The sequence below is a fragment of the Platichthys flesus genome, chromosome 11 (assembly GCF_949316205.1).
Source record: "Platichthys flesus chromosome 11, fPlaFle2.1, whole genome shotgun sequence".
In the NCBI taxonomy this organism is placed as follows: domain Eukaryota; kingdom Metazoa; phylum Chordata; class Actinopteri; order Pleuronectiformes; family Pleuronectidae; genus Platichthys; species Platichthys flesus.
In genome coordinates, this window is record NC_084955.1 from 25,461,131 (window position 1) to 25,475,705 (window position 14,575).

Consider the following 14,575-nt stretch of genomic DNA (forward strand, 5'->3'; position numbering starts at 1 on the left):
AAATATGCCAAATTAAAATATATGTAAATAACAGTATTTTACTACCTATAAAGTATTTTCATATAGTTGAGGCTGTAGTTCTCAGAAAACATGAATCAAAAAATAATTATTTAAAAAGATTTTAAACACATTTGCATTTTAATACACTTCAAATTTGTACAAACTTATTTCCTATAAACGTTTCACTAAAACAAAAACATGACAACTACAGCACCAGATACACCGGAGTCCGCGAGACAGCTGATCCGTGACGGGGGGGGACGGGGTTCAGGAGGACAAACTCTAAACATCGACAGTTTCTCACGTGAGAGAAGAAATACATCAACTGAACCAGGATCAGAGGAGCTGGAGATCTGACTCTCAACTCTCAGTCCTGAGCGGTTTGTCCTTCTGATCCTGGAACCTACAATCACCTGAGTCATCAGCTCCAACCTTCAGAGAAACACAGGAAGCTTCTGTAGACTGAGGAGTTTCATTTCAAAATCACACGTTCGCATTAGAAGTTCATATTTTAACAAAATGGTAAAAAAGGGTTTAATCAAACAAAACTCAATTTTTTTTTTAATCCATTTCATTTTCTTGCCAGCAAATGTTTTAAAGGTTTTGGAGTGAAGGTGAAAACCCCGGTGGCTGATCAGAGGAGGAAGAAATTAAACAACTTTAACTCAAATAAATCTTTAAAACAATAAATCCTGAGAGCCTGAGGTTCCAACAGACTCACAACGGCGTCATGTGTTTGTGTGATCGAGTTTTAACAGTAACACAACACGATGCAACTTTTAACTTGGAAGAAGCAGCTTGATTAAAATCAGTTTTAAGCTTCAGTGTGAATCTGGAGATTGTTTCTCCTTCTCCTCACGTCCGTTCTCCTCCAGGTGATTAAACTTAAAAAATGAGTCCAGCAGTTTTCATGTAATCCTGCAAACTGACAAACACACAAATATACAAATACAACGTAAGTAGAATTTGTCTGTTTCCCAGTTCCAGTTCTTAAAGAAGCTCATGATTCAGTGTTAACGTGTTTTTGTGATGAAACTCTTCAGCCGTGTTTCTTTGCGACACTCAACGATACCCAGCTGCAGACTTCACTTTGTCAAAGCACAACAACACAAACTCTGATAGAACATTTACACAACAACACAAATACTGTTAACTGCTCAACCGGCCCGGCTCCGTGCACGTGATGACGTGTGCACGAGCTCAACTCTTTGGCTTCTTCAGGACGTGACACATTCACTGTGGATAGAAGGATTCTGGATGAACAACTTGTTTCACTGTTTGAATAAAATGACACAAAACAATAAACGATAAAAAATGAAGAGTCGTGTTTTCGTGTAAAGTGAAATTAAAAGTTCTTTGGAGGAAATTCGTTTCTCCGTTTCCAGATCAAATCCTATTTTAAAATGTTGCACGTTCCATGAACTGGGATTATTCAACGGCTGTGACTGGTGAAGTCTTTGCTCTGATGCAGTTACTGGTTCTACTGGGTTCTGTGTGGAGATGAGGGAAAGCACTGGGACACTGATGGTTTTGGTCTTTTCATAGGATTAAGTAAAAATAACCAGCAGCTGTTTTCCTCTGATGAATGTCATCTGATATTAGGTTGGTTTGGATTTTTAAATTCATTTTTAAAATGAGCAGAGAGTAAAGAAACGCTCATCTCAACATTTACGTCATTAGCAGATGATATTTAGATAATTTTTTTCTCATTCTCAAAGTGAAATGATTCCCACGACCTTCTGATGAATGATGTGAGAGTCAGGGACGATGCTCCCAGTCAGGCTCCTCCTCGTTTCACCAAGAAGACAAAACCCAAAGATACAAGAGATAAAAGTAGCTGCTCCAAGTACAGAAAATATGTATGTGCACTCTAATATATAATCTTCCACATCTCTCACGTAAAAGTTTCTTTTTCTAACGTTTTAGCTTTACAAGACAAAATATACATCTAATAAAAATACACTCTTAAAGTTCTAGGCTGACCGGCGTTGAGGATTTACTAAAATAAAGTTTGAAAAAACAAGATATACGGCTTAGGTCAGCCACCACAGCAAAGGAACAAGTGAACCAGGAGGGGGAGGAGAGTGGAGGAGGAGGAGAGTGGAGGAGGAGCAGGAGTGTGGAGGAGGAGAGTGGAGGAGGAGGAGGAGCAGGAGTGTGGAGGAGGAGGAGGAGTGTGCACAGAGCGACCAGCGTTCAGTCGTCTTCGCTGTCGCTGCCCGACTCGCTGAGCTGGAGGTCGTTTCCTGTGAGGACGGAGAAGAAGAAGAGAATGAAACCAGTTAGAAACATTGTTCTGAATGGTCCAACACCAGTTCACACCAACAGGAACATGTGGGAACATTGAGGCGAGGGCGGAGCCTGTAGAGCGAGGGGCGGAGCCTGTAGAGCAGCAGGAGGCGGGACATGACGTGTAAACTCTGCTGTGGAAAGATCAGTGTTGTTGTTTACAGCTCCTCCACACCGGCTTCAAGTTCAGAATGATAAAGAGTCAAACGATGATATCCATGTGCTCCCACCTCTGTCCCAATGCATGCTGGGATAAGTCACTGCCTCTCAACCCTGAACAGGATTAACAGCAGCATTAAAGCGAGACTCAGAAGGATGTACTCACTGAGCGTGTTCATGAGCTGGTTGCTGCCCTGCTGCCGCTCCGCTCCTCCGTTGGCCACCAGGGGGCGGCTGGGCGAGGTCTGGCTGAGCGGTCGAGGGGCGTCGGCCTCGCCGTCGCTGCTGCTGTCGTCGCCGCTGCCCGAGGCGCTGGCCGAGTCCGAGGAGCTGCTGCCGCTGCTGCTCATCTGCTCGATCACGTCCACCTCGGCTCGCAGCTCTGTGGAGACAACGTGAGGTCACAGCAGATCCACAGTTCTGTCACCTTTACCCGTGAGAAATCTACATATTCATAACATGTATATAAATGTCTGTTCTATCTCAGGTTGGGACTGGACCTCACCTCTTTTGATGTCATCCAGCTGAGGCTCAGGGGAGGGGTTGTCCTTGGAGGGGGACGGAGACGCCTTGGCCCCGGCCCCGGGCTTCGTGGGGGCTCGGAACTGAGAGCTGGGCTGAGTGGACCGGACCGACTGCTGCTCGATCCGGGCCTGGATCTTACTGCTGCCCTCGGCCCTGAAACACACAAACACACACAGACACACACACACAGCAAACGCACCAACTATTAATCCTGTTTCATTTCTGAAGTCTATCTTAAAACATCATAATATCATTCCTGGTGATTTAAAAAGGATCAAGAGGAAATAATAGGATGTATAATCTGGTTTGGTGTATTAACAATCACTGTCCAGAAGATGGAGCCAGAAATCACGTAGCAGTATTTTTTTTTAAATTAAATCTTGATGGAATAAAGCATTTTTAAACCTTGCACCAGTTGATCTGAACAGTAACCTTCACGTGTTTTCGTGGGTCTGATCTGCTGGGAGCTCTCACCTGGTCTTCTTGACCTGGATGCTGCTGCTCAGCTTCTCCAGGACGAACTCCCCGGTGTCGTGGTTGATGATGAGCACGCAGTCCTTCTGGTACGGCCGCTTGTTCCCTTTGAAAACCGTCATGGGAGGCGTGGAGCCCTGGAACCAGAACAACCAGTCTGAACATGTTCATCTCAACTTCTTCTATTAACTGAGGAATGAAACCAGATCCTCTCCGACAGGTTGAGCTGTATGTTAATGGTTCAGTTGAATGTTGATAGTTCTTTCTCACTAAAAATGTGTTTAACTGAAACCTGGTGGCAAATTTTGAAATTAGGTAAATAAATTCCAAACGTATGTATTTTATATAAATGTGAACTTGTACCCGATCCTTGAATTAAATAACAAAAACATCTCATTATGATCTGCTGTGTATCTGATCCTCTGGTCTCCTCCAGTGAGTGTCAACACTTGGCGGCAGTTTACCGGAATGTGCGGTAACGTGATGGTGACTTCATCCCCTTTCCCGACCTGCAGCTCCCCCTCACAGCTCGTGTCGATCGACGCTGGTTTGAAGTCGTCTGTAAAACAACGACACTGATCAACGAACACTTTTATAAAGACGCCTGAGGAGAGATTTATCACTTTAATAAGCTCTATGACATGTTGGAGTGGTGGGATAGGAAAGTTCCTGTCTGTTTAACTGAGTTTTTCTACAGTGGCTGAGAGAGCTCAACACAAGCAAACTCATAAAAACAACTTCATTAATGCAAAATTTCACAACACACAGAGCCCAGAAGATTCAACCCCCACCTGTGGCTGCAGGGGGCGCTGCTGCTCAGTCAAAGTTAGACAGTGTTGCTTTAACGCAGTTTTTACATTTACTTATAAGCCCGTAGTTTCTCTAATGGTCAGTGACTCGTGCTGCTGTCAGTACTGAGACACTTCACTTGGTTATAAGAAGCAGAGATCGTGATGGAGGACAATGATTAGAACGTGTCTCCTCCCATCAGGAACTCCTCAGTTCATCTGCTCCTTCATTATTTATAAACACTGTAAACACACGTGACTCTCTGAGCTTTATCTACTCCTCATAAAGTTTCCATGTGACTCCTGTTGAGTGAAGAACACCGGAAGTTGCTCCTTGTGAACATCTGTGAGTCACCATGTGATCGATTGATTGACAGCGCGGTGACAACAAAGGCGATTAGTAATAACAGAGATGTAATTAGTTATAGAGGGGAACTTTAAGAACAGGAGCCTCCATGTAAACACGTGTTGTCTCGGCCCTGTCAGGGAGGCGAGGGTTCGAATCCCTTCCTTGTGTCCACTCACATCTGATGGTGTGGAACGAGGACTTCGGCCTCTTCTCGAAACTTTCCCCGAGCTTCAGCACGTGCTCCTCCTTGTCCAGCAGCGGGTTCGTGCTCCCGTTCATGTCTCCGGGTCGACACGAGCGTGTCACGATCCACACGCACGCGCGGGTCACCGGGGAAACCGAGATGCGCCCGTCCGAGAGCCGAGACACACCGTTAGCTTCCGATGCTAAGCGTTAGCAAAACATCCCCTGACGTCACTCGACCGCGCCTCTTCCGGTTTTCGTCCAGCGGTGAAATGTAAGAAAATCTACATTTTTAACCTGATTAAATATAAAACTTTATCGGGAAATAACTAAATAAAGTTAGACGATTATTTTTCTATTCTTTTGTTATTGTATTCGTTGTTTTTATTCAGTTTTGGAAAATATCCAAGTCCCACGGGGAGGAACTGACTTCAGTGTCCATGCGACACGGAGGAATTATACTAACGGACAAGATGGCCGCTGCATCGATGATTTAAGTCGCCGGTGTTTTGAACAAATTATTTAGTTTTTAGCGTCTTTAAGTTCATGTGAAATCCAGCTTGTGTTTACTATCTTAAAGATTAAAGAGTATTGAAGTTAAACACAAACAAAGAGGCGTCAGTAAAGTAGCTTTTAAGGCAACATGGCGCTGTCCACACACGAGACAGGTGTGATCACAACAGGTGAGCTGTCCCCGTGTGGCCCGGGACAGACGGGGCCAGCTCCGACCCGGGAGGAGGTGGACGGACCCGGCGGGGAACGGACTCTGGTGTCCGGCTTCAAGCAGATGAAGCTGGAGAAAGAGGCTCAGAAGAACTGGGACTTATTCTACAAAAGAAACACCACGAATTTCTTCAAGGACAGACACTGGACCTGCAGGGAGTTCGAGGAGCTCCGAGCCTGCAGAGAGGTGAGGGAGGACGGACATTCCTTTGTCATTCCTTTGTGAATATGAGATCACTGCGTTGTGTTTAATTGGTCATTTGACTGACTCAGAATCAGATATTGGTGCTTCTTTATATGAATATGAAATAATCATATTCTTTCAATATCTTCCACATCCACTGACTCCAAACAAATGATTAGTTCTATTATTTCCCTTGATAAAGAAGACATCTCAAGTTTTAGGTGGATTTTAGTGCTTCATGTTTTTTATGACCACACATAACTTAAGATAGATTCATATTAATAACCATTGATTTAAAAGAATCTTACTAAAAGTGAATGTTCCCTGGTGTCTGATGGATATTCTGCCTAAAACTAACTTCTTACCATATTGATGATGTGGTTAAGTTTGGAGTTGTATCATTTCACACAATATAAGATCAAGGCAAAAGTAAAACAAATTAAATTGGTTTATTAAAGGCCACAAAGATAAATTCTGCAGATGCTAAATCTCATTCTAAGAGTCGTCTTGTTCAGAAGAGTGTTGTGGTAAAACATGTGATACATGAGAGAAAGAACCGGACATGGGAACGACTACACATGAATGAAATGAGGAACCGACCTTGTGATCTTCTCTCAGTTCTGTCTTTGTTCTGCCTGATTTGCAGTTTGAGTCCCAGAGGCTGGTTCTGCTGGAGGCCGGCTGCGGCGTGGGGAACTGCCTCTTCCCTCTGCTGGAGGACGACCTCAACATCTTTGTTTACGCCTGTGACTTCTCTCCACGAGCTGTGGAGTTTGTCAAAGTAAGATTTCTATTCATCAGAATCTATTAATATTCCCCTCTGTTTTTTACTTTTCTAGGTCAACTGAGGTCTTTTCTAGTAACACTGTCACTCAAACAATTCAGACTCCAGGAAACTGGGGACGTCAGTAGATTTGTTGAGGAGCTCATAACTGTAGAAGACAAATCTCTTCCCAGGAGTTAAAAGTAAATATTTAAAAGCTGAGGTCTCTACTTTATTTTCAATATATGGATCTATCTGTCGATTATTTTCTTGATTTGTCTGTTAATCTTTCTGTCTATAAAATGTCAAACATAGTGAATTACTCTCCTCAAAAAGGTCCTGAGCCCATCGAGACCTCTTCAGCTTCCATGTCAACAATCAACCCAATCAACCTTCCAACATCTGAAACAGTTGATGCAGCTCTAGTTAAAACATCACTTGACAAATGGAAACTTTCTCTGTTTCCAGCGAAACCCTCTGTTCTGCCCGGAGCGCTGCTCGGCCTTCCAGTGCGATCTAACCAAAGACGACCTGAAGACAAACGTGCCGGAGGGCAGCGTGGACGTCGTCACCCTCATCTTCGTTCTGTCGGCCGTCCATCCCGATAAGATGAAGCTGGCTCTGCAGAACATCAGCAGGGTGAGAGCAGGTTTGGTTCCTGAAGTGTTTAGAAACGTATGTTGTAATGTAGCTGCTGTGAGTGTGGTGGGTACTTCCCTCCTTATTTCATACACGTGGATTCTAAGCTCCTCACTGACGTGTTCCTCTCAGGTGCTGAAGCCTGGAGGCGTCGTCCTGTTTAGAGACTACGGGCTGCAGGACCACGCCATGCTGCGATTCAAAGCAGGCAGCAAACTGGGGGAGAACTTCTACGTACGGCAGGATGGCACCAGGTCCTACTTCTTCTCCAAAGGTCAGTAAACTGATTCAGGAAAGTTGTCTTCATGATTCCCACAGGTTAAAATATGTATTCCTTCACATGCTTTAAAAAACTAAACAAGTGTCCACCTTTTCAAAGCAAAAATAATATAATAAAGGAATAATTTAATTTGGAGTTTTTATTTATCTCAAACTTTTGGAGCCAGTGGATCTTTTTGATTGTTGTGGGAACATAAAGCTATTCGTAAACCTTGTCATGAAACAGACAAAGAGAGATTCTCTGTAAACCAGTTGACACGATGGTATAAATCTTAAGTGTGAAAATCCTTTATTCACTTTGGTCCTGAAGTAGAAAACTCCTCAACCCTCTCTCTGCCTGGTTTCCTTCCTCTGAAGTGTCTGTTTGCTCTTCTTCTTGCTCTCAGAGTTTCTGGCCGAGCTCTTTGCGGACGTGGGCTTCCAGTCTGATTCCAACGACTACGTCCTGAGAGAGACGGTCAACAAGAAGGAGGGGCTTTGTGTTCCCAGGGTGTTCCTGCAGAGCAAGTTCACCAAGCCTGACCAATCAGACAGCTCCTGACGTCACACGGTCGTCACTTGTCTCCTCATGAATCTCCAGAGACGATCACGAGACGGATAAGACCAGCTGAAACTTATCGGTGAAGAAGGTTCCTATGTAGAACCTGTGACCTGATCCTCACCGTGTTTGATCTCTTTAGACCGGGGGGGGGGCTGGACCATAACGCCGCCTCTGACTCGAGCCCTGACTCCGTAGAATGGCTGCTTCAACATCAGAGGAAGACTTGTACTGAGAATCTTAAAGAGGGAAATACGTGGAACTTGTTTGTGAGTTTCAGCCTCAGCCCTTATCTTGGTTCTTGTTTTTCATCGTAAGATATTTGTATTTTTTCAGTTTTGTAACATAAGAAATAACGCTGACTTTTCTGGACAGTTTATTTAGACTCTGGAGGGAGAAGTCCAGAAAAACCTCCAGAACAACTGATTCAGACTTCATGGTTCTGTCTTCGTACTGTTTGTCATCTCTTGAAGGTGGTTAAAGAGGAAAGTGGTGTTTGAGTGTGTTGTCGGGACAAAGGACCAAAGTTTCAACTCGATGGACCTGAAACTTTTTCTCTCAGTCCAAAACAACTCTTGTAATGACTCACAGGCTCCGTCTGTACGAGTGGCTTTAAACCTGATCACAAAACAATGCACGACCTGCTGCAGTTTCCTGTCCTTTGGTCAAACGTGCAGTCTCTCACTGCACTGGAAAAAAAACCAACAGGTGGAAACGGGTTCAAGCCTCGTGCACGTAAATGCAAACTCGACAGAGCCCTGGTTATAGATCAGAGGTAAAACCACAGAGTCGACTCTCAAACTGAACTTTCTCTGTGAAGATGAGCTTTGTCCTTTTTACAGATCACCACAGGGTTCAGGTTCATTCTGCTGCTTCTCGTGTGGTTGTCTGACTCTGACCTTTAGAAACACAAAGCACAGAAGGAAACTGAACCAGGGCCGAGTGTTTCAAACAAGCTTCAGCAATGAGGCTACTTTTAGCTGCAGATCGTTTCAGCAGCTTCTCGCTCCTCAGACCAGCCGACAGGAAACCAGCAGGTTGAAGGTGTGATCCGTTTCTATAGATAGTGACTCTACCTCCACTTTATAACATCAGTAAACACTTTCCTCAGGAGTTTATGTCTCACTCTCTAGTTTCAAGTGTTCTTCAACACAGCTGATGTTCAGTCAGTGAATTATGTGTGGACACTGAGTGATGGTGAAGCCTTGGTTGGTTCACACTCAATGGAATCACATTGCAGACCTTGTTTTTCTGGCATAAGCCCTTTTTATTGATATGACAGGGGGACAGCGGGAAAGGGCGGGAGCGAGCGGAGAGAACGTGCACAAACGGGCCGGGTTTGAACCTCAGCGGCAGCAGCTGCAGGACTCGAGCCTCCGTACATGTGAGTCTTTACGACTCTGAGCTAAAAACACTGAAACAGGTTCAACAGACGAGGAAGCATCCAAATAATCATTTAGCTGAAAAGGTTTGTGAACTGTGGTTTATTCAACTTGCTGGAGCATTTGAATCCTTAATGAACAGAGTCGCCTGCGTCAGGTGATCGAGCTGCACAGAGGGAAACAGGAAAACAACATGTAAACAACTTGTTTCCTCTCAGCTTCGAGTGACAAAAGACATTTCACTTTGCATTAAACTGATAAACTTCAATAATAAATTAACTACATCAAGTCTTCATGATTTGCTTCAGACACAAACTCAGTTATAATAATGATTTTCCTCCTTGATGAGGACTTTACCTTGGACCTTGATCCGGATGAAGTGTCCCATCGCCACCTCTCCCTTCTCACACTTGGCTTTGCATTGAAATTGACCCGTGTCGCCTGCTGATAGGTCGAGGATCTCCGTCTCCACCTGCCTGAGTCTCATGTTGCCTTCAGAGCGCGTCTCGTTCACCGTGGTGATGTACTTGCTGGGGTCAGTCAGCGCTCTGTCACTCTGAGTCCACACCACGTGCACCAGGCCACACTGCTCCTGGTCATAGTTTGCTTTGCAGGACAGTTTGACGGACGAGCCGCGGGACACAGTGAGGCTCCTCTGAGGGTAGAGAACCTCCAAGGTCACTGGAACACAAAGGGAACTACGTTAGATGGTTGCTTTTGGGCAGACTTGATTTCCCTGAGCAACTGTTGAGAAACTGATTTTTAAAAAGCTAAACCAGTTCAGAGGAAACCTGTCGACATGTGTTAATGGTCGACTGCATAATTACAACCAGTATAGATAATTACACAGAGAAAGATATCTGTCACGTCCCAGCCGCCAGCAAGTCACTCAATCTTCTCGACACACAAACAGAGTCAAAAACACAACCTTCTTGGCGGAGGAGAAAAAAGTCTGAGCACACAAGTCTTTACTCACCTTTGTCTTCAGCCGAGGACAGACACAGAGTCCCCAGCAGCAGCAGCACCGAAGGTCCAGTGAGTCGAGTCATTCTGGTTAACACACTCGCACAGGAACGCAGAGTAACACAACCTGTGTCACCACACGTTTACTGATGAACTGTGAGCAGACGTGACGAGCAGATGTGTGGGTGGAGAATGTTCTGCTTCTGTCTGATGTTTCCATCCTCTCTGAGAACTACAGACTTTACTTTGTCTCAGTTTTTAGTTTTGCTTTCTGTGTCACCTTCTAGTTTTCGTGATTCTAAAAGTTGTCTTAGTATAATCTAAAGTTTTTTTTGAATCCCAGGAAGCTTGTTTTTTTATCAAACTACATTAATATTCGTCTGAAATCTACGACAACAAAACTACTTGTGTGCTTCTCAATATGATAAAAACAACAAAAAAAGCTAATTTACTAATGTTTTATATTCACGAATTTGTTTAATCTCCAAAACGACTTGAAAGTGTCAGTGAAATTAAAAGAATCCTGTCACGCTTACTTTGTATAAATAGTTGTACTACCTGCTGGTGACCACAAGAGGGTAGTATTTTAATACGTTTTGTACTTTGCGCCCTGCTCGTTAGTGAAATGTGAGTTTTTTATAAAGGAGAATTTTTTTTTCTCAAAAGTTCAACTTCTCTGGCAACATGGAGATAAACCTGTGATTGGATAATTCTGTCGCAGTCAGAGATGCTGAGTTCGTCTGTTTCTGCCTGAGACACAAACTGTTCAGTGTCTGAATGTGAAGATCATCAGTCAAAACCAGAGTAAATCAATCAGCTTTAATCTGTTATAATGTGACTTATTGATTATGATTAGCAAATAAATCCCTGTTCTTTCCCTATAATATCCATTCAGGAGTTTAATATCTGCAACTTTCATCCGTCTCTTTGTGTACGATGACATCACCAGGGTGCGGTGACCTCTGACCTCCATGTGAGGAGAAGACTGGATGTACTGAGTTGCTCTGGAGAAGCTGCTCTTGAATCTAAATGACTGAAGGTACATGAGGTCCTGAGATCGTGACCCGTCCCTGAAAAGAACGGCACGTCCTCATCCTGTCGTCAGGAAGCAGAGAGGAAGTGAAAGGCTCAGAGAGGTCAGGTGTCTTCATCAGGGTCTTCCTCCTCTTCCTCCCTGCTGTTTGGAAACATCCTGATTAGTACCAAAGGTTTAGAATCCGTCGACATCCCATCAACACCAGGATTGATTTTATTAGCTACTATCACCATGTTGTATTTTACTCGACAGTCCCATTCAAACCTGAAAGATCCCAAAGCTCCTGCAGCTCGACCTTTGGTTCCTCAGGTCCGGGGAACATCGGTGCAAAGCTGAGGTGAAGGTCACTCCAGAAGAGAAAAGGGTTCATCCTCTGGGGAAAAGGATGCACTGAGAGATTTTTGTATTAATCTGTTTATGGTGATTAAAAATCACTATCACTAGCAGTCGTTTCACCAAGGCGACTCTTAGACCACAGACTGTAAATAAAGATGGACAATGCATCATGCAAATTTGCTAATTTGCATTTAAAGCAAGACTACGATGGAAATATACATTTTTCGTTCTAAATTGAATATCCCTCAATATCAAACAATAAAAGTCCTTTATGAGCCCTGTCAGCTTTCCCCTCGACTCTGCATTGAGCTGACGATCCAGAGCCTCTAACAAGCTCTTCAGGAGAGTGAAGAGTAAAAGTCATTTAAACAGCCTCAATCTGCTGCCGTGAATAAAACCTCGGCTCCTTGTCCCGGTCCCACGAGGCCGGATCAGCTCCGAGCTGACACAGACTCCAGAGTCACTCTCACTGAGGGTTTCAGTTCTCTGATCACAGACGAGGGGAACATCAGCGCTCAGAGGCCGATCAGACGAGGAGCAGCAGAGTGAACCCCGGGAAGTGAAATGATCCCAGAATCCAAACATTCGTCCTGGAGGAATATCCGCCATGTTTTCAGGAATCTGCTGACGGCGTCTGGTCGCTGCAGGTCCACACGAGGGCTGGAACAATCCACATGTCTAGAGAATTCAAGTGGAGATGATAAAAAGATCTTATTCTGTGATTCTGATGTTTTCAATTGGAATCTCAAGAATTCACCTCCTGTTATATAACGCATGAAATAAAGTATTGATTGAGAAACAGGTTTATATCGTATTCAGGTCACAAAATAACTGAGAAAAGACTTTATTGAAGGTTTCCCTGATGCAGGCTCCCATCACGTGTCGTGTTAATCCATCCAGCTGCTTTAGTTTAATTCTGCAAACATACAAATACAACTTCCTTGGCAGAGGCAGCAAGTTGAAAGCTTAAGATTGATGAAGACCAGAACTTCCAGGAGAAAACCCTCTGACTCAGACATGGTCATTTATCACAGTGACCTTAACGGACACAAGAGGTCGGGGGGTGGGAGGTGGGACGGAGGTTTAAGACCAGGGAGATTCTGTGTCTGCATCTTTTTTAGACACATCCTGCTATTGAGACAAATCAGCTCAGTGAGACAGGAAACCTGCTGACGGGACCCTGAGCCTCCGTCAGGCTCTGCAGCTCAAGGCCTTCTGTCAGCCGGGCACGTGGACCTGGATTCTGACTCTATCCTTTATCCTGACTGCCGGGCTCGGGGAAATTAGCTGCAGCTTTTGGCTGCGTCAGCCTCCGTCCTTGAGGTAAACAGACTCTAGTGCTGGTTATGCAACGTGTTTAATGTCACCTCGGGCCTCTCTCTTTTCAGGCTCTGTACTTTCTCCTCTGCTGAGCAGGCGGAATGAAAACAAGAGACGTCGGGTGATGCGGGTGAGCAGCCTGAGAGTCTCTCTGAACGAGCTGATGTGTCTCTGGAATGTTTTGAGTGTACGAAGCACCAGCGTATGAGTGGGAGTCCTCTGGGCTCAGGTCTATCTGTTGGGCTGTTGAATCCAGTGCAGGATCTTAATCCCTGTAGCTGAAGATCTGGTGTGGGATCTGTTACCACTGGTTCCTCAACTATCACCAGACTCAAACCTTTCAGGACCATTTCATTCCAGTCTATAAATCAGTCCATCCAATAATTGTTGAGAAATTCTAATTACAAATTTGATCCAACCTGTAAAAATGCCACATTTTCTCAGATCAGGTTCATCAGGACAAAACGTTTCAGTACCAGTATCAACCCAACATGACCCGAACCCAGTTTGTTGACCGGGGACAGGAAGTGGAGTCCGGCTGAACTATCTGAAACAGGAACAAGGTTCAAATCATGATTTCAGATCTGAGGCGAACAGACGAGATTTGTTCATTTAAAAATGATTTTGTGAAACTTGTGTAAACAGCATCTGTTGCTGTTGTGTGGACTGACCCGACTCCACAGACAGCGCTGGAGTTACGTCGCTAACAGAGTCAAGGCAGAATCATAAAGGGAGTTATGACAGAAATGAAACGGGTGTTTGTGGAACTGGTTTCCATGACGGTGAAGACAACTCTGCCCAACAGACATCACATCTGATCTGTGATGTCTCATATCTGACCTACATGTAAAAGCATGTCATTTAATCATTGACTATAATTATGTTAAGTCTGGTTTCTCAGTATCGTTTCTAACTGAATCAAATGCTCTTTATGTTTGTCGCCTCCTTTAGGGACAGTCACCACAGTTGTACTGGGTCGAGAACAGAATTCATTTCCCAGAACAGTGATGACAGCCTGAGAACCTGTCACACACAGTCAGTGGTGCTGATGATCTTCTATCATGGTGAACGTCATCTCACATCCAGACGGGATCAGAGCTTTTTCTGGAAGTGAAGATGAGATGATTCCAAGTACTTCATCACCTAAAGGCCGAGTTCCAATAAACCTCGAAGGTCGGCGCTCGGAATGATGTCAGCAGAACAACCCCAGATGATAGTGTTCCAGTCGCACAGGAACAGTGTGTACGTTTGAACTGGTTTGAACAAAACCAGTTCATACTATCGAATACTGGCACCGAAGTGACAGGTCCACACACAGTGATTGGACAGATCTCTGCGTCTACGAGTCGGCTTCTAAAAAGAAGTATGAATTGGGTTTATTTTAAATCTGAGGACAAGGTCACCATGTCTTCAAACACTTCACCCCCCCCCCCCCCCATCCATCATCGTGCTGAGGAGATAATGAGTGAATTTAGTTTATGTGTGAACGATCCCTTTAAGCTGGTTCCACTCTATGATCATGTATCATACGTGTGATGTAAGTATGTTCATTTTAACCTTCGTGTCTTTGAGTACTTTGAAAAGTGCTCTATAGATAAAATATATTATTATTATTATTATTATTATTAGAAACTCTCTGTCCCTG

General features: G+C 44.3%; 2 protein-coding genes across 3 annotated transcripts; one reads left to right on the plus strand and one right to left on the minus strand.

Annotated features, from left to right (window-relative positions):
• Positions 1 to 105: 105 nt before the first annotated feature.
• Positions 106 to 4,985, minus strand: eaf1 (ELL associated factor 1). 2 transcript variants are annotated; one of them, XR_009923811.1, is made up of 7 exons: positions 4,761 to 4,985; positions 3,912 to 4,006; positions 3,448 to 3,584; positions 2,954 to 3,126; positions 2,615 to 2,830; positions 1,737 to 2,246; positions 106 to 1,236 (listed from the first exon to the last, which is right to left on the minus strand). XR_009923811.1 is itself a non-coding variant. In XM_062398910.1 (6 exons), the coding sequence occupies exons 1-6, from the start codon at positions 4,861 to 4,863 to the stop codon at positions 2,197 to 2,199; spliced, it is 774 nt and encodes a 257-aa protein (XP_062254894.1). In that variant the 5' UTR covers positions 4,864 to 4,985; the 3' UTR covers positions 106 to 2,196. The 2 variants fall into 2 exon arrangements, 1 of the variants encoding a protein (XP_062254894.1); XM_062398910.1 differs by having other exon boundaries at positions 106 to 2,246.
• mettl6 (methyltransferase 6, methylcytidine) lies at positions 4,968 to 9,573 on the plus strand. Its single transcript, XM_062398909.1, has 5 exons — positions 4,968 to 5,677; positions 6,321 to 6,455; positions 6,906 to 7,076; positions 7,209 to 7,350; positions 7,742 to 9,573. Exons 1-5 carry the CDS (start codon positions 5,411 to 5,413, stop codon positions 7,894 to 7,896), a joined length of 870 nt encoding a protein of 289 aa, XP_062254893.1. The 5' UTR covers positions 4,968 to 5,410; the 3' UTR covers positions 7,897 to 9,573.
• Positions 9,574 to 14,575: the final 5,002 nt, after the last annotated feature.